Raw genomic sequence first — 24,334 nt, forward strand, 5'->3', positions numbered from 1 at the left:
ATTCTAGATGTAGCCTAGCCCAACAAACACAGTCAGACTAACTGTTTTTCAGACAGCGAGAAAAACACCAACCACTAATGGGATCTGTGGCTCTGTTTACTTCTTGAACTTGTAGAGACCCAGTTGGAGGTGGCTGAGTCGCTGCCTGACTTCAGACAGCTGACACATCCTGCGGTGGGTGTAAGGAGAGTGAGCACGGTTCTGGGAGGCTAAAGTGGGCTGCTCATATCCACTGGATGGACCATTCAGAGTCAGAGTCAGATTCTTCCCTTTCAGCATCCGTCCAGGGCTCCCCACAGCCCCTTGGTCTGGTCTTCGTCTGGCTGGGGTCTGTTTGGCTGGGGAGGGACTACAGCAGTCTCGGTCTGGCTGGGGACTGTTTGGCTGGTGAGGGACTACAGCAAGGTTGCAGGGAGAGGCAACAGGTTGGAGTGAAAAAAATTATAGGACCACAGCTGCAACTATATACTGCAATTGCACAACTAAGCTACTTTTTGATATTTCAATGTTGATTTCTTTATTTTGAATAAACATAGGAGCTTATGTTGATTCAAAAGCACAAGCCACAGAACTAAGCTGGATATGAACAAAATAGCTCCACCACAAATATGTGATTTCCTTCATTAAAACCGTGCAGCTTAAAATGTTACACTTCTGTACTTGGATATCGCCATGGTTGCAAAATGACTTCAATAATTCTAATGGTCACTAACATAATTCTGAGATGCAATATCTTAGTTCCTGCGGGCGATGCCCAGATAAATAAGTTTAAAAAATGTTAATTGCATTTGATAGCCAGCTTCAGACTAATATGATAATAACATTACATGGGTTGTAGAATAAAGATACTTTAAATGCTAATTGCGACATCCTGGCATATAAACAGATTTTTAGGAAATTTAATAAATAAATCCTGATTGAGATTGCCATTTGGAAGGGACCGATTTAATGAAATTAAAAGAAGTAGTTTTTTCTTTCTCTTTTTTTGCTGTGAACACAAAGCGGCCATTTTCGACAATGAGTCGTGCTTGTTTGGATGTGATTAGTGGCCTGGTGGTATTGGTAACGGGTGATAAAGCAGGGTGTTCTTGAAACAACAAAGCCGGAGCCACACATAGCTTATTAAACAAGAAACGAGACCCGTTCAAACGTATGCAAATCATGTTGAGAAAACCCATTTAAAAAGAATACCATGTCAAGTCCACACCATGAGACTTTACAAAGAGGGACATGCACACAAACACAGACAAAATAGGAGTGACAACAGACAGCTGTCTGAGAGACTAGAAATAAGAGAGGGAGAAGAGAATGACTACATTCTCCATCACAGGTCAGGACATTTTGAAAGGGTTGCTATAAAAGTGGAAAAGAGGAGCCTCAGTGCTTTCCTCAACCTGTCAGGGTAATGAGAATCCTGAGTATACATTAGCATTGTATGAAGAAAGGCTAAAGGCAGCAGCAGTGATTCTTCTCCCTATCACTTTACTCTGATCCACATCCCCTTGGGGGCCATGATGAACCCTCCCATTTTGTCAATAATTCCAATTAAAATAAATGTCTCTGGTAACAGCACCTGGAGAATGGCCCTAAATTTCACAACACTTACTTGATGATAGATCATTATTTTTTGAAAGGACTGTGAGGTTTGGAACAATAACAAATTCCTTTTTGGACTGACTGACGGGCTTTTAAATTCTCAGGGAAAATGGATGACTACCTTGCTCTCACTCTCCTGCTGTCTGTCTGCCAAATAGGCCTACCCCTTTAAAGCATAGCCATCAAAGAGCGGATTACACTGGCAAAATTGATAGAACACGTTATAAAACACAAATCCTGAAAGGAGCTAAACATTTTCCATTTGAAAAGTAAATGGACATGTTATGCAACTGAGCACAAGTTGCCCTTCAAATCCAAAGGACACGGTGAGAAGCCAGGTGAGAACAGGGGATATGAATGCTGATTGACTGCCTGTTCCTTTAAACAAGCATCCAGGAACCAGACCTGGATATCAATTCCACTGATCTGCTTCTATATAATTGCATTCACAAGGAGAGGATACCCTTAAATGTGCTGCTAAACTACTGGGATGTCAGTAGCCATGGCAACAAAAGAGGTATATGGTTGAATGCGACTGGAATGATAGACAATGCCATTCTGTAAAGTCCAGAAATAGTTATTCAATGTCTAACTATGGGGGTCACTGTGCTCTTATCAGTGGCAGGATCAACCTCTGCCTCATTTTGAACAGAAAGGAAATCAATTTAATTAATGTCAGTGCATTTTAACTGTTGAGGATACCAATGTTGATATGCTAGCATTATATCAGCCTGTTTTTGTATTTTTAAACTACGAATATTATCAAGGAGGTACAAATCTTAATGTAAAACTGTGATCGGAATTATAACAAGTAAAACAATTTAGATATCATATCTTGACTGTCTCTGGAGAACAAACTGGACGAGTTCTGTTCGAGACTATCCTATTAATGGGACCTGAAGAACTGTAATATCCTATGTTTCTCGGAGTCGTGGCTGAACAAGGACATGGATAATATAAAGTGCATTTGGAAAGTATTCAGACCCCTTGACTTTTTTCACATTTTGTTACGTTACAGCCTTATTCTAAAATTGATTAAATTCATTTTCCCCTCATCAATCTACACACAATACCCCATAATGACAAAGTGAAAACAGGTTTTTAGATATTTTTGAACTGAAATACCTTATTTACATAAGTATTCAGACCCTTTGCTATGAGACTCGAAATTGAGCTCAGGTGCATCCGGTTTCCATTGATCATCCTTGAGATGTTTCCACAACTTGATTGGAGTCCACCTGTGGTAATTCAATTGATTGGACATGATTTGGAAAGGCACACACCTGTTTATATAAGGTCCACAGTTGACAGTGCATGTCAGAGCAAATTAGGTCGAAGGAATTGTCCGTAGAGCTCCGAGACAGGAATGTGTCGAGGCACAGATCTGGGGAAGGGTACCAAAACATTTCTGCAGCATTGAAGTGCCCCAAGGACACAGTGGCCTCCATCATTCCTAAATGGAAGAAGTTTGGAACCACCAAGACTCTTCTTAGACCTGGCCGCCCGGCCAAACTGAGCAATTGGGGGAGAAGGGCCTTGGTCAGGGAGGTGACCAAGAACCCAATGATCACTCTGACAGAGCTCCAGAGTTCCTCTGTCGAGATGGGAGAACCTTCCAGAAGGACAACCATCTCTGCAGCACTCCACCAATCAGGCCTTTATGGTAGAGTGGCCAGACAGAAACCACACCTCAGTAAAAGGCACATGAAAGCCCGCTTGGAGTTTGCCAAAGGTCACCTAAAGGACTCTCAGAACATGAGAAACAAGATTCTCTGGTCTGATGAAACCAAGATTGAACTCTTTGGCCTGAATGCCAAGCGTCACATCTGGAGGAAACCTGGCACCATTCCTATGGTGAAGCATGGTGGTGGCTGCATCATGCTGTGGGGATGATTCTCAGCGGCAGGGACTGGGAGACTAGTCAGGATCGAGGGAAAGATGAACAGAGCAAAGTACAGAGAGATCCTTGATGAAAACCTGCTCCAGAGTGCTCAGGACCTCAGACTGGGGCGAAGGTTCACCTTCCAACAGGACAATGACCCTAAGCACACAGCCAAGACAACGCAGGAGTGGCTTCGGGACAAGTCTCTGAATGTCCTTGAGTGGCCCAGCCAGAGCCCGGACTTGAACCCGATCTAACATCTCTGGAGAAACCTGAAAATAGCTGTGCTGCGACGCTCCCCATCCAACCTGACAGAGCTTGAGAGGATCTGCAGAGAAGAATGGGAGAAACTCCCCAAACACAGGTGTGCCAAGCTTGTAGCGTCATACCCAAGAAGACTCGAGGCTGTAATCAATGCCAAAGGTGCTTCAACAAAGTACTGAGTAAAGGGTCTAAATACTTATGTAAATGTCATATTTCCGTTTTATATATATATATATATATACAGTGAGGGAAAAAAGTATTTGATCCCCTGATGATTTTGTACGTTTGCCCACTGACAAAGACATGATCAGTCTATAATTTTAATGGTAGGTTTATTTGAACAGTGAGAGACAGAATAACAACAACAAAATTGCATTTTAATGAGGGAAATAAGTATTTGACCCCTCTGCAAAACATGACTTAGTACTTGGTGGCAAAACCCTTGTTGGAAATCACAGAGGTCAGACGTTTCTTGTAGTTGGCCACCAGGTTTGCACACATCTCAGGAGGGATTTTGTTCCACTCCTCTTTGCAGATCTTCTTCAAGTCATTAAGGTTTCGAGGCTGACGTTTGGCAACTCAAACCTTCAGCTCCCTCCACAGATTTTCTATGGGATTAAGGTCTGGAGACTGGCTAGGCCACTCCAGGACCTTAATGTGCTTCTTCTTGAGCCACTCCTTTGTTGCCTTGGCCGTGTGTTTTGGGTCATTGTCATGCTGGAATACCCATCCACGACCCATTTTCAATGCCATGGCTGAGAGAAGGAGGTTCTCACCCAAGATTTGACGGTACATGGCCCCGTCCATCGTCCCTTTGATGCAGTGAAGTTGTCCTGTCCCCTTAGCAGAAAAACACCCCCAAAGCATAATGTTTCCACCTCCATGTATGACGGTGAGGATGGTCTTCTTGGGGTCATAGGCAGCATTCCTCCTCCAAACACAGCGAGTTGAGTTGATGCCAAAGAGCTCCATTTTGGTCTCATCTGACCACAACACTTTCACCCAGTTCTCCTCTGAATCATTCAGATGTTCATTGGCAAACTTCAGACGGCCCTGCATATGTGCTTTCTTGAGCAGGGGGACCTTGCGGGCGCTGCAGGATTTCAGTCCTTCACAGCGTAATGTGTTACCAATTGTTTTCTTGGTGACTATGGTCCCAGCTGCCTTGAGATCATTGACAAGATCCTCCTGTGTAGTTCTGGGCTGATTCCTCACCGTTCTCATGATCATTGTAACTCCACGAGGTGAGATCTTGCATGGAGCCCCAGGCCGAGGGAGATTGACAGTTCTTTTGTGTTTCTTCCATTTGCGAATCATCGCACCAACTGTTGTCACCTTCTCACCAAACTGCTTGGCGATGGTCTTGTAGCCCATTCCAGCCTTGTGTAGGTCTACAATCTTGTCCCTGACATCCTTGGAGAACTCTTTGGTCTTGGCCATGGTGGAGAGTTTGGAATCTGATTGATTGATTGCTTCTGTGGACAGGTGTCTTTTATACAGGTAACAAGCTGAGATTAGGAGCACTCCCTTTAAGAGTGTGCTCCTAATCTCAGCTCGTTACCTGTATAAAAGACACCTGGGAGCCAGAAATCTTTCTGATTGAGAGGGGGTCATATACTTATTTCCATCATAAAAATGCAAATCAATTTATAACATTTTTGACATGCGTTTTTCTGGATTTTGTTGTTGTTATTCTGTCTCTCACTGTTCAAATAAACCTACCATTAAAATTATAGACAGATCATTTCTTTGTCAGTGGGCAAACGTACAAAATCAGCAGGGGATCAAATACTTTTTTCCCTCACTGTATATATATACACACATTTCTAAAATGTCTTTCTTGTTTTTGTTTTGTCGTTATGTGGTATTGTGTGTAGATTGATGAGGGAAAAAAAACAAATGTAATCAATTTTAGAATAAGGCTGTAACGTAACAAAATGTGGAAAAAGTCAAGTGGTCTGAATACTTTCCGAATGCACTGTACATCTGGCTGGTTTTTCTATGCATCGTCAAGACCATATGACAGCGTTGGGTAAGGTTATGGGGGAGGGGTGTGTCTCTTTGTTAACAAAAGCTGGTGTGCAATCTCTAATATTAACTACAGTGGGCTAAATCAGGGTCACACACAGTGTTTCTTGGTAGTCTTAAACAAATCTACTTTGAAACAAAAGTATATACCTCACACACGTGGTTATGGGCTTAAAATAAAGAAAACGCCTGGACCATGTCAGATATAGAGTTGAAATGTATTACATTTTTTGTTTGCAATATTACACTTTATATACATCACAGAAAACTGAAAATATATTTAAAAAAATGTTTGACATAGAAACACCAGATTTTCTGCAGATTTTTAAAAATATTAATAACATTCCACCCATGAGGCCACTAGGTCCTTTGACTGCAGGAAAGGGTTTTAAGGAAGTCTCGAGGTTCTGCTCGCCTGAGTTAGCATACCTCATGATAAGCTGTAGAACATACTATTTACCAAGAGAGTTTTCATCTATATTTTTCATAGCTGTCTATTTACCACCACAAATCGATGCTGCCACTAAGACCACACTCAACAAGCATAGATGGGTTAACTGACAATGTCACGAAAACGATGTGCGCGCTTCCATGGGGCAGAAGTCAGCATGTAGTTGTGATTCTAAATGGCCAGATTTCTAGCAAGAATGACAAGAAACTGCCATGTGGAGAATCGTAAGCAGCTTGTTTCAGCTCATTTAATCTTGTTATTGATACCATGTCTTTGAGGTGTTTTGACTGATATCATGTCAATGCTAATAAGGCAAATAATTTGCTAGCTAACTAACCAACAACTGTAACAATGTATTTGAGAGACAACAAGTGGTCATTGTGCAAATGTATTTATTTTTTCAATAAACAATGTAGACTAAATATAGCTTAAATGTTGTCAACAATCTAAGCCAAACCCGTCTGTTTTGCCCCATAATTGTGCACGCCTCGGTTTTGTTGCTAAACAACCAACCAATCTATAGGGCCATAAGCAAACAAGGAAATGCTCATCCAGAGGCGGTGCTCCTAGTAGCTGGTGATTTTAATGCAGGGAAATTGAAATCTGTTTTGCCTCATTTCTACCAGCATGTCACCTGTGCAAAACTCTAGATCACCTTTACTCCACACACAGAAACACATACGAAGCTCTCCCTCGCCCTCCATTTCGCAAATCTGACCATAACGCTATCCTCCTGATTCAAACAGGAAGTACCAGTGACACACTTAATACGGAAGTGGTCAGATGAAGCGGATGCTAAGCTACAGGACTGTTTTGGTAGCACAGACTGGAATATGTTCTGGGATTCAGCCGATGGCATTGAGGAGTTTACCACATCAGTCACCGGCTTCATTAATAAGTGCATCGACGACATCATCCCCACAGTGACTGTACGTACATACCCCAACCAGAAGCCATGGATTACAGGCAACATCCGCACTGGGGCCGAACTCCCTGCCAACTGCTTGGCATCCGACCGCAAGGTGCTAAAGAGGGTACCAGTACATTACTGGGGCCGAGCTCCCTGCCATAAAGGACCTCTATACCAGGCGGTGTCAGAGGAAGGCCCTAAATATGATCAATGACTTCAGCCACCCAAGTCATAGACTGTTCTCTCTGCTACCGCACGCCAAGCGTCTAAGTCAAGGGTCTTGACGAGTGTAAGGATAATTGATACAGCTTAAGTATATACATGTTTAGCTCACTATATGTGGAGCTATACAATAAATTCCAATACAGGCTGCAAACCTAAACTGACTACACAAAATATATTTAATGTACTCCCACCATTAAGTGATCTTATAGTGAAATGGGAGCATCAATTCAAAAGAACACAAGAGCAAAGATAATGGGAAATATTGTATAAGACATGCTTTAAAACCAAAGAGCCATTTGGATCACTGTCTTGTGTGGCAATGAGAAACCCTCATCTCCTTCCTGTCAACCGTGGCTGTCTGGGTATCATCCAAATCTCTCACAGCTGAACACAATTCTTTATGATCGCGGGAACACTGGGTGTGATGAGGACAGAGAGGAGAGGACACACACTTACAAAGGAGGCAGGCTGAGGCTGGCTATCTTTCCCATCACATTCCTTAATGATGGCTGTGCTTGCAAATTCCACTTTGGGAGAGATTCCCTGAAGGGACAGTAGAAAACAAAAGCCTTTAACAAGGTGATGGAAACCAAACAAGAAAGGTGACTTCAGATAACACACTGCTTGAAATATAAATGTGCAAACACAACATCTACCATCGTTGCATTCTCAAGAAAACAAAATGGAAGGGAAATGGCTTTGGAGATGTTTAACATATATGACAAAGCCTGTGGAGGAGGCGGTGCACCAACAGGGAAAGAGATGGATCTCCTCATCAGCGTCTCTCTATTGGGACCACCGGCTCTAGGCGATGGCGTCAGCTTGGGGCCTGGTGTTCTCTTCAATAGTGGCCAAAATATCTCCCTTTAAAACCACATAGGAATATATAGCTTAATGCTTTTCTATGTATAGCTATGCTCATTAACACCAGAGAAAAGTCAAGAGAGGATCTGGTTTGGTGAGCCTTTAGTGACGAATTCTGAAAATTGGCACATTCCATTTTTTAACCCATGGTAATGTTGTAAGATTAGTGTACATAGAAGTATAATAGGGAGAATAGTGTACAATAGTAGGATATACCCTCCTCTATTGCCTGCACTGACCATGGAACTGTGTGATGACACAGACAAGTATTGCGCCATGCGTCGGGTTCAAACTTTTAAGGCTTGGTCTGCCCTCTGCTCCATAACGATTTAATTAGCCTACATTTCTTTTTTTATATTATCAATTGTTACTAATGATCCTCAGCAACAACCACATAGCCGTAATGGGATTTACAGAGGAAGCAAATGAAGGTAAACAAAACAATGTAATTAAATGGAATGATAATGTAGGCTATACCAACTGAAGGGAACTAACAGTAAATTGGCAGTTGAATATGTGTTATTATTACGCCTACTGAAGGTCGATATTGATAGTGGCTAATATTTAACATTATAGAAAAAGGAAACAGAGAAATTTGGGGTAGTCCATAATTAAGACATTCAAGAGTGCTCATCCCTGTAAGTTAAAAGGCTGTACAATTAAGTAAAATAAAATTCTGCATATTGGCACAGAATTTCATAAACTTTACTGTGGGAAAGTTGATATGTTGATATTCAGTTTGCTGCCATATTACTGGTTTCACATTTGTCAGCGATTATAAGGTCAAATAGATCTAAAACAAGTGTCATTTATATTTTCAATTCCCTTATCCAAACAGATTACTAATTTACTTAGCTCTTATCAATCACTCTTATCAAGTTGTAAATTCCAGTGCATGGAGAATGCTGTTATTTCTATTAGAAAAAATAAAGTACTTTTAGTTGGGGGGGGCTGAATTTTTGGGGGGCCCGCGCTACAGACAGCGATATCGGTCTGCTAATACAGGACTAATAAAGGCCCAGTCCACTACTTTTGTGAAAAAATATTTCTTTCATTTATTTGATTAAAAACAAAATGTAATTACGCTTTTTCAGGGGGTGCTGCAGCGCCCTCAGCACCCCTACTTCCCGCGGCTATGTAACGTTCCATTTACGGTGCTTAACTCGGGTCGGAATCGGGGCCAAGCTGAATCAGTTCAAAGGATGTTGTGTCAGCTAAGGGAATATAACACAGAGACATACGATGTTTAATATTATGGAATGATATCACAGAAAGGCTCAAAATGAGAAAGATACTACTACCTTCTAGGTCTGCAATGGGACCGGGGTCAGCAGCTCCTGTGAACGTCTTTAGAGAGAGATAAAGAGCATATGAAAGCAAGTTTGAGGATGACAATAAGGTTGTTTTGTCTTCCTCTAAGCAACGTTGTTGGTCGGGGTAAAGAGTGAGGTTTCTATCCTTCTTACCTTCACAAAGACCATCTTCTCATGGAATAAAAGAGGAAATACAGGAGGCAGACAGAAAGTCTTCTTGAACTGTCCCATGATGCAGACACTCAGGCATATGTCTTCCTGATTGGGTAATACAACCTGGACAAGTAATCTGTAATCAAACAAATCAACTGTAGATAGCTAACATTACAAGGCTAATTGCTTGCTTTGTGCAACAAGTTGCTAGGTAGGAGCTACAGAGCTCGCCAGCTTGTAGTTCTATAAGCCGGAAAGAAGTTACCTCTGGTTCGTTCAGCCATCCCTTTGGGAAAAATTAATGGGGAAAGAATTGTGTTTTGGATAAGGTTAACACAGTATTAGGAGACCTTATACGTAATAGCAGTCAGCTAACATGAGTGTTTTATTATTACATAAACTCTGCAAAATTCACAAAAAGTGATGTTAGCTGAAGATTATCTCATAGAACAAAAAGTATTAGATCTTCTAAGCCTGTGTTTACCACAGACCTTATTTTCTGCGTTTATCCAAAAACCCTGCAAAAACGCCATTCGTTTTCCTAATAGGCTTTGTCCAACAAACCATGGCGGAGTTAGTGCCTATAAAAAGAAGCCATTACTATTTATTAGCTAGCTAGAGACAAACCAGAGGAGAACGACTGCCCCCTCGCATTGAGGATTTCAAGTTGAAGGCCGGCCGCGGTACTGCAGGCATTGTTTCCAGAAAACAGGATCCCCCATTATAGTGAATGGGGAAATCTTCGTGGTTCGTGGATATAATAACAAAAATCGAACACAATCATGGTACCAATAATTGCTTCTATTTCACAAGATGTACTTCCTTGAACCGATTACTTTAAAATCACACACAGTCGAAGTTAAAAGGATAATTGAGTTGCTAAAGGCAGCCTGCAGTACCTCGGTCAGCCTTCAATTGTATATACTCAATGAGAGGGGGCAGCAATGAGCTAGCCTGCAACGTCACTTCCTAGAGTAGTTCAAACTGCTCCATGTAGCAAGATGGTGACACGCTGAAATTACACTTTCTGATTTTCAAACGTGCCACTGAGCATTCTCATAGGAAAAAATGGGGTGATGTCATCGATGGCTTCGTCCATTTTTTTTTTACAGTCCATGAGACAAACCCGATAGGCGATATGCACAGGCGAGCATGATGTATTTCCGGTTAAATCTCAGGATGGATGTAAACTTCCGGTTATCGTAGAATGCTGTGCTACCGTATGCTAGCATTGAATGCTTGTCATCAAAAACATCCGAAACGTTTCATTTTCGTTGTTGTTGTTGTTTATCTTAATGTTTATGTTAATGTTTTTACTTGTAATACTTCGTCTTGACTTATAACACGATGACGTGTAAATGTACGAAAGTGTCCTTTCAAAAACGGGATGACAGCTCTTCCAGCCATCACTGTGTGTGCCGCAATGTACCAATGTACAGTGTCTGCCAGATGCTATTCTTCTGTTATTTTTTTTTACTTTTCCCAAAGACAGTGAATTACATAAACGGTGGGTGATTAACATTCGACGAGTCAACTTTCTTACAACAAACACACGAGTCTGCAGCCGAAACTTTCTAAGTGAAGATGTGATAGAGCCTCCGACTCCAGCTGGGCGCAGACGTCTGAAGAAGGGAGCAGTTCCAGTGCTGTTTCAATTGAACAATTTCAGTCTTCCAGCCCCACGGCCCGGAGTTTGGGAAAGGACCAAGCGTCCCAACACAGAAACCATGAATGATCGGTCTGTGGAATTGGACTGTCCTCCTGACCATGACTACTGCAACAGTACTGAACCTGCTGCGCTGGATATGTCCCTTGACCACAATGAAAAACTTAGTGTAGAGATAGCAAGGCTCCAAAATCAAATTGAGGAGATAACTATCAGCAGCAAGTTCTGCTTGGAGCGGTTTGCTGGATCTGATTATGACATAAGGTTTTTCACAAGGTAAATTAAAATGTCCAATGTGTTTAATATATAGGCCTATGTATTTGAGCTTTCAACAATGACTAGTATTATTATCTGTTTAAATGTTGCATGTGTGGTGTGTGTTGTTGTAAGCTACTGGAAACCTTGAATTTCCCTCGGGATGAGTAAAGTATCTATCTAAAACTATCTAGATCTAGGCTATCTACTAGCGCATTAATTGTATTTTAAAATAGTGAGAAGAGCAGTAAGCAAAAGGACTGACATGTGCGTGGTCCAGTTTCTGACCTTAGTGCCAAATGTTCTAAGATGTTGTATAACTGTCAATAAGGATGCTAACATGCTTGCAATTTAATGTTGTGTATAGACACTTAACATATAGAAATGTAACACGTAAGTCCCACAGGTTTGCAAGTCATGCCCACCTGATGGCCTTTTGGAAGCAGATAGAGCCAGCCACCTGCAAGATCATACGGGTGACAAGAGCACGAAGTGTAGCAAAGACTGATGACGTCCCTCACACTGGCAATGCCAATAATCTAGTCCTACTCTCAGCTGGTGTGGTGGCTTTAGTTTCTTCATTGAGCGGTAGCAGTGGGCTCTCACAGAGATCTCATTTGTAGCCCTGTTTTTACCTGATACTTTCATAAAAGTACAAACACATGAAGTGAGAGGTATATACACATGATTAAACTTTATTTAAAGCATGACTAACCTGAAGCAGGACGGAGTCATGACTTAAAACACCAAAGCAAGGCTTCTAGCTCAGGCTAGCTAGCGTTAGCATATTACCTTCAAAGTTGCAAAGAAAAGAAGAAACGTAAAATGTGAAGCCTTTATCCAGTTTGCTACGTGGTGTCGTACTGGATGTCCGGACGACCCTCTGTATATCATTAACAGATACTTTAGGGAACGCCAGCAAACACCTTGTAAACTTCATCTCTGCCATCATAACGGTCTACTGTCACTGTCTAATGTTTTTTTCCGGTAACCGGAAATGCTCAAGCATCCTTACGCTAATGCGGAAGTGATGCGTGCATAGAGCCTATGGGCTGGCAAGCTAGCTATTTCACTTGGGAGTTTACTTTTGTTCACAGTGGGAGCAGTTGGCTGCAAAAGTTTTAGGCTATACTAGTGTATGTAATAGTGTATATTGATGGTTGGAAGATAGATAGCAAGCTAACGTTTGCTAGCTAACATTTGCTAGCTAGCTGAGTGGCAAATATTATTGAGTGGGATATTATTTGCATTATTGATAAAGTAAAAACTTAGTGAGAATAAATAACATATCAGGTTGTACTTATAGTATGCTTACTTATTTTCTTGTGTTCTTCTTATTTTTCTTTCTCTTGTGTTTTCATTCTACCTTATGTTATTTGTAGTATTACATTGTTATTTATTACTGCATTGTTGGATTTAGAGCTTACAAGAAAGGCATTTCACTGTACTTGTGCATTTCAGAGCTTTCTGAGACATTTTGGAGGAGGAAAGCTTCTTTTGAGGTGTCAACCCACCCATTTTCAAACATTGTTGTCATAGCTGCCAAACTAACAGGAAGCAGAGATATTGGTGGTCATGTGACTCTTGAGGGAAAATAAAACTGGAATTCAATCAAATCTGCATTCCATAGTTCAGTGGACGCAACAAAAGTCTAAAACCATTTATTGGGCAGATTGAGAATCAATAGAATTTTCTAAGTTACGATGTCCTGACAATCGATAGACCAGAGTGATCAAATAAGTGGACTTTATATCCCGCCACGCATGTACAGTTGAATTCGGAAGTTTACATACACCTTAGCCAAATACATTTCAACTCAGTTTTTCACAATTCCTGACATTTATTCCTAGTAGAAATTCCCTGTCTTAGGTCAGTTAGGATCACCTCTTTATTTTAAGAATATGAAATGTCAGAATAATAGTAGAGAGAACGATATATTTCAGCTTTTATTTCTTTCATCACATTCCCAGTGGGTCAGAAGTTTACATACACTCAAATAGTATTTGGTAGCATTGCCTTTAAAATGTTTAACTTGGGTCAAACGTGTTGGGTAGCCTTCCACAAGCTTCCCACAATAAGTTGGGTGAATTTTGGTCCATTCCTCCTGACAGAGCTGGTGTAACTGAGTCAGGTTTGTAGGCCTCCTTGCTCGCACACGCTTTTTCAGTTCTGCCCACACATTTTCTATAGGATTGAGGTCAGGGCTTTGTGATGGCCACTCCAATACCTTGACTTTGTTGTCCTTAAGCCATTTTGCCACAACTTTGGAAGTATGCTTGGGGTCATTGTCCATTTGGAAGTCCAATTTGCGATCAAGCTTTAATTTCCTGACTGATGTCTTGAGATGTTGCTTCAATATATCCACATCATTTTTCTTCCTCATGATGCCATCTATTTTGTGAAGTGCACCAGTCCCTCCTGCAGCAAATCACCCCCACAGCATGATGCTGCCACCCCTGTGCTTCCTGGTTGGGATGGTGTTCTTCAGCTTGCAAGCCACCCCCTTTTTCCTCCAAACATAACAATGGTCATTATGGCCAAACAGTTAAATTTTTGTTTAATCAGACCAGAGGACAATTCTCCAAAAAGTACGATCTTTGTCCCCTTGTGCAGTTGCAAACTGTAGTCTGACTTTTCTATGGCGGTTTTGGAGCAGTGGCTTCTTCCTTGCTGAGCGGCCTTTCAGGTTATGTCGATATAGGACTCGTTTTACTGTGGATATACAGTGGGGGAAAAAAGTATTTAGTCAGCCACCAATTGTGCAAGTTCTCCCACTTAAAAAGATGAGAGAGGCCTGTAATTTTCATCATAGGTACACATCAACTATGACAGACAAATTGAGAAATCACATTGTAGGATTTTTAATGAATTTATTTGCAAATTATGGTGGAAAATAAGTATTTGGTCACCTACAAACAAGCAAGATTTCTGTCTCTCACAGACCTGTAACTTCTTCTTTAAGAGGCTCCTCTGTCCTCCACTCGTTACCTGTATTAATGGCACCTGTTTGAACTTGTTATCAGTATAAAAGACACCTGTCCACAACCTCAAACAGTCACACTCCAAACTCCACTATGGCCAAGACCAAAGAGCTGTCAAAGGACACCAGAAACAAAATTGTAGACCTGCACCAGGCTGGGAAGACTGAATCTGCAATAGGTAAGCAGCTTGGTTTGAAGAAATCAACTGTGGGAGCAATTATTAGGAAATGGAAGACATACAAGACCACTGATAATCTCCCTCGATCTGGGGCTCCACGCAAGATCTCATCCCGTGGGGTGAAAATGATCACAAGAATGGTGAGCAAAAATCCCAGAACCACACGGGGGGACCTAGTGAATGACCTGCAGAGAGCTGGGACCAAAGTAACAAAGCCTACCATCAGTAACACACTACGCCGCCAGGGACTCAAATCCTGCAGTGCCAGACGTGTCCTCCTGCTTAAGCCAGTACATGTCCAGGCCCGTCTGAAGTTTGCTAGAGTGCATTTGGATGATCCAGAAGAGGATTGGGAGAATGTCATATGGTCAGATGAAACCAAAATAGAACTTTTTGGTAAAAACTCAACTCGTCGTGTTTGGAGGACAAAGAATGCTGAGTTGCATCCAAAGAACACCATACCTACTGTGAAGCATGGGGGTGGAAACATCATGCTTTGGGGCTGTTTTTCTGCAAAGGGACCAGGACGACTGATCCGTGTAAAGGAAAGAATGAATGGGGCCATGTATCGTGAGATTTTGAGTGAAAACCTCCTTCCATCAGCAAGGGCATTGAAGATGAAACGTGGCTGGGTCTTTCAGCATGACAATGATCCCAAACACACCGCCCGGGCAACGAAGGAGTGGCTTCGTAAGAAGCATTTCAAGGTCCTGGAGTGGCCTAGCCAGTCTCCAGATCTCAACCCCATAGAAAATCTTTGGAGGGAGTTGAAAGTCCGTGTTGCCCAGCGACAGCCCCAAAACATCACTGCTCTAGAGGAGATCTGCATGGAGGAATGGGCCAAAATACCAGCAACAGTGTGTGAAAACCTTGTGAAGACTTACAGAAAACGTTTGACCTGTGTCATTGCCAACAAAGGGTATATAACAAAGTATTGAGAAACTTTTGTTATTGACCAAATACTTATTTTCCACCATAATTTGCAAATAAATTCATAAAAAATCCTACAATGTGATTTTCTGGATTTCTTTTTCTCATTTTGTCTGTCATAGTTGACGTGTACCTATGATGAAAATTACAGGCCTCTCTCATCTTTTTAAGTGGGAGAACTTGCACAATTGGTGTCTGACTAAATACTTTTCCCCCCCACAGTAGATACTTTTGTACCTGTTTCCTCCAGCATCTTCACAAGGTCCTTTGCTGTTGTTCTGGGATTGATTGTCACTTTTCGCACCAAAGTACGTTCATCTCTAGGAGACAGAACGCGTCTCCTTCCTGAGCGGTATGACGGCTGCGTGGTCCCATGGTGTTTATACTTGCGTACTACTGTTTGTACAGATGAACGTGGTACCTTCAGGCGTTTGGAAATTGCTCCCAAGGATGAACCAGACTTGTGGAGGTCTACAATTTTTTTTCTGAGGTCTTGGCTGATTTCTTTTGATTTTCCCACAATGTCAAGCAAAGAGGCACTGAGTTTGAAGGTAGGCCTTGAAATACATCCACAGGTACACCTCCAATTGACTCAAATGATGTCGATTAGCCAATCAGAAGCTTCTAAAGCCATGACATCATTTTCTGGAATTTTCCAAGCTGTTTAAAGGCACATTCAACTTAGTGTATGTAAACTTCTGACCCACTGGAATTGTGATCCAGTGAATTATAAGTGAAATAATCTGTCTGTAAACAATTGCTGGAAAAATGACTTGTGTCATGCACAAAGTAGATGTCCTAACCGACTTGCCAAAACTATAGTTTGTTAACAAGAACTTTGTGGAGTGGTTGAATAACGAGTATTGATGACTCCAACCTAAGTGTATGTAAACTTCCGACTTCAACTGTATTAAGAATGATGCATGCATAGCTGTTTACAAATAATTAGAAAGTAATATGCCCAGTCTAGTGGAGCAAGCAACAGAGAATAATGGCTCTAGATAAAGCTTAAAATTATAGCAGCACAGTGTGGACTATGCTCTTTGTGTCATGGGCCTCTCACTCCACCGGGTTACCACCTTAATTTTCTTCCACTCTGCTCACCACTCTCTCTACTCAGCCTAACTAGCTCCACCTGTCCCTGCTCTGCTCTGCTCTAATTACTCTGCCAGCTGCGCTGCATTACCCACTACCTCTCCCAGTATTTAAGGCCCTGTCTTTCAGCTCTCCGGTGTCAGATCGTCTGCAAAGCTCACACCCGGAACCTGTTTGCTCGCGCTTCTGGCTCACCCTGGTTTTGTGACCCCGGACCTGCCTGTTTTTTTGGATACTCTTCTGCCTCAGGAGATCCAGACCTGCTTCTGCCATTACGACTCCTGACTACTCTTCAATCCCGGTAACTCTGACCAGCCTTCTGCCTTGCTACTACGTATTTTGGATTTCCCTTGAACTGTACTGCTGCCTGGTTTCATTCCGCCCTGTTGTGTCTGTGTCTCCCCCCCCCAGGACTTCTGGACCACCCACCACCGGCTTCATAGGACGCATCGCTGCCACTGGGGGGGGCACAGACCCAGCGCATTGGACGGGACCCCTGTTACCCCTGGAGCCTTCATTCACTCCCTACTTCCCTCTTCCCTTAAGTTTAATAAACTTTCTGGTGTGACGCAATTGTGGTCCTCTGGTCGTCTGTCTGAACCGTGACACTTTGAATATAAGGAAGCATTTCCCTGTGTGTGTGTGTGTGTGTGTGTGTCTGCAGATTTTGTGTGTGTGTGTGTGTGTGAGAGAGAGAGAGAGAGAGAGAGGTAGATAGAGTGATGTGCTAACATACGCTACAGTGTTGGACAGGTCAAAGTCTGACAGTAAAAGCATCAAAAGACAAATGTCTTTCGTCATTCTCATTCAGCCTCTCCATCTTTTCGTCAACCATGTAACAGTAATTTGTTTATGCTGTTATGCTGAGTGATTGCCTCACTTCTTCCAAATGACTGGTCTGAAAAAATACATGTTGTTCTTCACGCTTCACTTGACTAATGTACCATTCTCTCTCGCTCTCCTACTTATGCCTTTGTATTGAGCAAATCCCATGGATCGTGTTTTACATAATGCAGTGAAAAAGCACTCAGTGCTCTGAACAGATAGGTTAAATAGATGTTTACATTACAGTAAGAAAGGGAAGTGAATGGGTATCAGTGAATTTAGGTAATTAAATTCATACTTGAGAGATGCACACCATTTTCTATAGGGACTTAAAATTCTTGAGTAAAATTTTATTATCCATGAAATGAGTTCAGTTTAAATCAAACTGAACCCAAGTCTGTTTCTTTGAATCATAAACACCTGTGTAAACTAATACTCTGACAATGACTGAACATTAATTTGACAAACTTACAAATGTGTGTTATATTTCATAGTTTTTATCAACACAATACTTAGATACTGATAAGGTCATGACTAAACAGAAATGGGTTACCCCTCCCATTGAACCCTTCCAAATAATGTATGCTAGAGAGAGGCAAGATAAACACAAAATAAGTTACGTACAAGAGAAAACACATGCACTTATTTACAATGACATACGTAAATACATCTGAATAAAAAGCAACACCTACAATGGAAAAAGCACATTGTGGTAATATATAAGAATGACATATGAAGTCCTCAAATGGAGCATGAGATGTATATGTTTCACCTTGATCGGTCCCATACATTTCATACAAAGTCAGAGCAACATGCTCTAATGAAATCCCATGGGTAAATATCCTCCAATTAACATGCTATCCATACGTGATCCGTTTGTGAAAATGAGTCCTTTATCTCAGACTGGTGCATCTAATTTTCATGAGGGCTGTGTGGATGTAGTATAGGCCTGTGAGTCAGGAGCCTCTATACAGTAGTCAGACTGGACTGGTGTTTCCAGTATGTTGTGGCGCTGCCTGGTGTCTAGTGGTCTAATCTTTAAGTCCCAGGTTCTTCCTCTCTGCTCCTCTCTCACACCCCGAGGTCTTCTTATTCCCAGTTCCATTCCCCAGTCGACCCTGGGACAATACCTCCGTACTGAGGACACAAAAACACAAATATTAGTGAATATGATCAAGTTAAACAAAAAGGATGTAAACTGACAAGTTATAGAAATGTGTCATTAAAAACATTACGTGTTGATGTGATTTGGGATTTGTGGTTTGTTGTCATCGATGAAGTTGTTGTGCCTGTAGTAGTCGAGGAAAGTGCGGGCAACATTTCTTCCCAGCTTCATGTCTGAGGGGACCGTGTTAAGGTTATTTTCTATAACATGAACATATGGCGCTGTTGGCCTTTAGTTTAGTCAACAATACGGCAATTTCTCCCTGGCTGGGAGGCCTTTACTGGAGTTACAAAGCCTCTAAATCCTGCCTCCAACGCTCTACTATTAATTTAAAAAAATAAAGCCCTAGCTTCTCCCTCACAGAACGAATAGAACCATTTGCAGTAAATAACTAAGCAATAACCAGTAGAGAAATGTGGCATATAAATTACCAGGATACAACACACTGTGTTCCACACTAAGTGAGGGTAAATCAACTGCATTTCAGTCTGGTCAGCCAAAAACACGACGGTGGAAGGCATCACATAGCGGCAATTACTTACCACCTAGGCTTTATTTAAATTCATAAGTCTAGCCCTCAGCACCAACCACATTATGGAGGGCATCAATAACTTGAAACACTCCATCATAAAACTGTGTGGCCACTCTGCATGCTGTTGCCATGACGCTGGGCTGGATTAGACAACAAACACAGATAATAACAAGATGATTTAGATTAAGGAAAAATCTAGAAAACAGTAAACAAACACTGTGGTCAATCTGGATGAATCAGTACACACATAAATACTGTTATGCCAATAGGGAAAACAATGAGAGAAACATTTCCTCATGTACAATTATAATTCATAGGGCCAGAGCTCATGAAAAAACATTAGTGACAACTACAAATAATCCATATTCCATCAGAGATGGACACAGAGGTTCCCCAGTCTAGGTGCTTTGTTGTTACGAATGTGTTCTTTACCAGACAGACAAATTATGAAATGTCACAGAGACATAATCGTTCACCTCTTGTTGTCATTTCCTTGTTGATGTTCAGATTTGACCTGTCTATCTGTCACACCTTTGTGATTGAAACAAGTGCCCGTGAAAAAATATATAAAGAAAGTGATTCAATCGTTTTTCATTTTTTCAATTTCTTTCAAAGGTCAGAATTGACCCATTAAACATAAATCCTAGGCCCTATAGGTGAAATTATATTACCCAAAGCAGTTAACTCATAAAAAATCCATCCTTGGGCTGAATGGAGTGTCTGGGTGGAGGTCCATGCCTTTGTTTCTTGTCAGTGAACACACATGCACCTGCGCATGCACACACACATGCACACGCACACGCACACGTACACACACACACACACACACAGAGTATGGAAGCTAACATTCCCTAGAATACTAGAGGAGGCAGGGAGGGTGCCTCCCATTTGCCCCATTTTGGCCAGCACCTTCCTCATCCCCCTTTCATACCCCACTGTTGCTAGTCCATCACCTTAGCCTGGAAAGGTGGTGTCTCTGTGGGCCTCCATTCGTCACTCAGAGGGCTGATGGGCACTCTCCACAAGGCTCCAGCTCCTGCATCATGCCATTAACTATTTTAGGCTCATAACCCGCTATGAACCTACACTCTTAGAAAAAAGGGTTCCAAAAGGGTTCTATGCAGAGGGATAGGGTTCTACCAAGAACCGTTTTCATCTGAAGAACCCTTTTTCGGAAGACGATGGTTCTTTGTAAGGCAAAGGGTTCTACCTAGACCCTTTTTTATCCTAAGAACCGTTTTTGGAAGAAAGGGTTCTTTGGTGATTGTTTGGAAGGCAAGAAGGATTCTTTGGAAGGTAAGAAGGGTTCTACATAGAACTCTTCTGAATCTGTATTCGTTTTTTAAATTGTAATTTTTGTTCTTTCTTTTAGAAAGTGCCTGAGCATTAGTGTTTACTTCAGTGTTTACACTTTAACAACAGGAGTTTGAGTAATCTGATACATTTAAAAAGATAAGTGTGAGAATGTTTTAAACTGTACCTATATTATGGGAATATATGTGCATGTATCTGGTATTCCCTTAATCATTTTACATATACCCTACTGAGATAGTTGATATCTTTAGTGAAAAGCATGAGCTGGCCCACACCCAAAAAGTTAGTTGAGTTGCTGACTAACGGCGAGTAAACTGTAGGCTACAAAAATAAAGAGTCGCAAAAGTATTCAGACCCCTTGGATTTCGTAACATTTTGTTGTGTTACAAAGTGGGATTAAAATGTATTTAATTGTAATTTTTTGTCAACAATCTACACAAAATATTGTGTAATGTCAAAGTGGAAGATTTGGTTTTTGTTTTATTTAAGATTAATAAAAATGTAATTAATAAAATATAGTCATTGTATAAATATTCAGCCGCTTTGTTTAGGCAATCCTAAATTAGTTCAGGAGTAAAATGTGGCTTAATAAATCACATAAAAAGTTACATGGACTCACTGTGTGTGAAATAATAGGGGTTGACATGATTATTAAATGACTAACCCTTCCTCCATCCCCAATACATTTACATTATATTTTCGTCATTTAGCAGACGCTCTTATCCAGAGCGACTTACAAATACATACAACATCTGTAAGGCCCTTCAGTCAAGTATTGGATTTCAAGCACAGATTCAAATACAATGCTTTTTCAAGACACTGTATAAGCTCCCAGTAATTTATCGGGTAAACCATCAACGTTTTGGCATCACAGTGCCTTCTTGACCCTGAAGAAGGCACTGTAGCCTAGCGGTTAATAAAGTTGGGCCAGTAACCGAAAGGTCGCTGGTTTGAATCCCCGAGCTTACTAGGGCTGCATTCCAAACACGTAAAAGAAACACCCTCAGCCCTCAAATTAAGTGGACACTTCTCATGCGGTACCGGAGCGCCAAGTCTAGGTCCAAAAGGCTTCTCAACAGCTTCTACCCCCAAGCCATAAGACTCCTGAACAGCTAATCATGGCTACCCAGACTATTTGCACTGCCCCACCACCCCATCCCCCTCTTTTACGCTGCTGCTACTCTGTTTATTATTTATGCATAGTCACTTTAACTCTACCCACATGTACATATTACCTCAATTACCTCGATTAACCGGTGCCCCCGCACATTGACTCTGTACCGGTACCCCGCTATATATAGCCTCCCTACTGTTATTTTACTTTACTGCTGCTCTTTAGTTATTTGCTTTGATTTTTTTTACTTAACACTTTTTTATTTTACTTTTTTATTTTTTCAAAACTGCATGTTGCTACAGTAAGCATTTCACTGTGATGTCTACACCTGTTGTATTCGGCGCATGTGGCAAATACAATTTGATTTGATGATGAGTTGACACACAAGAATGAATACAGGCTGGAAATTCGTCACTCGTTCCTCCCAAGGTTGTGTTTTCAGTCATCGTGGAACCACCGGTAGCTGTTGTGTGTGCTTTATATGCGCTACAGTCAATTATGATTGTATTTCGTATCTTGGCTAGAAGACAACGCATCCGCAGACATCGAATACTACCCATCCGACTATACAAGGTAAATCGAAAATTACAATGTATAAGTGTGATGTCAGGGAAAGTTGTATGGCTAGCTAACGTTTCCAAAAGCTAACCAAACAAAAACATCATTACTTTCACGATACGTGTTTGTGCAGTCATGTGCATTAGTAATGATGACGCTGGAGAAGATGGCTGCCGTTTTACATCCCTCTAACCAATTGTACTATTATGTGTGTTTTTTCGCGTTATTTGTAATTTATTCTGTACATAATGTTTCTGCCATCGTCTCTTATAAGCAAAAAGAGCTTCTGGATATTAGGACAGCGATTATTCACCTCGTATTGGATGAAGAAATTTTCTTCATGAGTCGGACGCGAAGGATATCCTACAGACACCCGACAAGGCCCAAATCCCCGTCATTCGCAGGAGAAAGAGACTGAGATATCGTGGACGTAGGTCGGGGTGCCTTGTAAGGATCCGACGGCGAGCGAGTAAACTGCCTCTTCCATCAATCCTATTAGCCAACGTTCAATCATTTGAAAATAAATTGACCTAAAATTAAGGTTATCCTCCCAACAGGACATTAAAAACTGTAATATCTTATGTTTCACCGAGTCGTGGCTGAACGACGACATGGACAACATACAGCTGACGGGATACTGTATACACTACATCGGCAGAATAGAACGGCTGACTCCGGTAAGACAAGGGGTGGCGGTCTGTGTATATTTGTAAACAACAGCTGGTGCACAAAATCAAATACTAAGGAAGTCTCGAGGTTTTGCTCGCTTGAGGTAGAGTATCTTATGATAAGCTGTAGTCCACACTATTTACCAAGAGAGTTTTCATCTATATTTTTCATAGCTGTCTATTTACCACCACAAACCAATGCTGGCATTAAGATTGCACTCAATGAGCTGTATAAAGCCATATGTAAACAGGAAAACGCTCATCCAGAGGCAGCGCTCCTAGTGGGCGGGAACTTTAATGCAGGGAAATTTAAATCCGTTCTACCTAATTTCTACCAGCATGTTAAATGTGCAACCAGAGGAAAAAAAACTCTAGACCACCTTTACTCCACACACAGAGACGCATACAAAGCTCTCCCTCGCCCTCCATTTGGCAAATCTGACCATAACTCTATCCTCCTGATTCCTGCTTATAAGCAAAACCTAAAGCAGGAAGCACCAGTGACTCAGTTAATAAAAAAGTGGTCAGATGACGCAGATGCTAAGCTACAGGACTGTTTTGCTAGCACAGACTGGAACATTTTCCGGGATTCTTCAAATAGCATTGAGGAGTACACCACATCAGTCACTGGCTTCATCAATAAGTGCATCGATGACGTCGTCCCCACAGTGACCATACGTACATACCCCAACCAGAAGCCATGGATTACAGGCAACATCCGCACTGAGCTAAAGGGTAGAGCTGCCGCTTTCAAGGAGCGGGACTCTAACCCGGACACTTATAAGAAATCCCGCTATGCCCTCCGACAAACCATCAAACAGGCAAATAGTCAATACAGGACTAAGATTGAATCGTACTACACCGGCTCTGACGCTTGTCAGATGTGGCAGGGCTTGAAAACTATTACAGACTACAAAGGGAAGCACAGCCGCGAGCTGCCCAGTGACACAAGCCTACCAGACGAGCTAAACCACTTCTATGCTCGCTTCGAGGCATGCAACACTGAAGCATGCATGAGAGCACCAGCTGTTCCGGATGACTATGTGATCACGCTCTCCGTAGCCGATGTGAGTAAGACTTTTAAGCAGGTCAACATTCACAAGGCCGCAGGGCCAGACTGATTACCAGGATGTGTACTCCGAGCATGTTCTGACCAACTGGCAAGTGTCTTCACTGACATTTTCAACATGTCCCTGACTGAGTCTGTAATACCAACATGTTTCAAGCAGACTACCATAGTCCCCGTTCCCAAGGACACTAAGATAACCTGCCTAAATGACTACCGACCCGTAGCACTGACGTCTGTAGCCATGAAGTGCTTTGAAAGGCTGGTCATGGCTCACATCAACACCATTATCCCAGAAACC

General features: G+C 41.7%; 1 protein-coding gene and 1 pseudogene across 2 annotated transcripts in view; both read right to left on the minus strand.

The window, feature by feature from the left end:
- The window catches only part of LOC311149118 (spermatogenesis-associated protein 6-like), a 29,101-nt pseudogene extending 15,976 nt beyond the window's left edge, over positions 1-13,125 (minus strand). Inside the window, exons 1-7 of the transcript in view lie at positions 13,051-13,125; positions 9,687-9,822; positions 9,519-9,567; positions 9,391-9,434; positions 8,109-8,220; positions 7,813-7,899; positions 73-369 (exon numbers count right to left, since the gene is read on the minus strand). The product of the transcript in view is annotated as a spermatogenesis-associated protein 6-like (transcript). The remainder of the gene's footprint in view (positions 1-72; positions 370-7,812; positions 7,900-8,108; positions 8,221-9,390; positions 9,435-9,518; positions 9,568-9,686; positions 9,823-13,050) is intronic.
- Positions 13,126-18,647: 5,522 nt separating this feature from the next.
- Positions 18,648-24,334, minus strand: part of agbl4 (AGBL carboxypeptidase 4) — a gene marked incomplete at both ends in the record, with an annotated part of 483,778 nt that continues 478,091 nt past the window's right edge. The window contains 2 exons of the mRNA XM_084186220.1: positions 18,648-18,753; positions 18,852-18,954. Of these exons, the coding sequence (XP_084042346.1) occupies positions 18,648-18,753; positions 18,852-18,954 (209 nt within the window). The remainder of the gene's footprint in view (positions 18,754-18,851; positions 18,955-24,334) is intronic.

This window comes from Coregonus lavaretus, assembly GCF_964263955.1.
Source record: "Coregonus lavaretus genome assembly, chromosome: 21".
NCBI classification, from domain to species: domain Eukaryota; kingdom Metazoa; phylum Chordata; class Actinopteri; order Salmoniformes; family Salmonidae; genus Coregonus; species Coregonus lavaretus.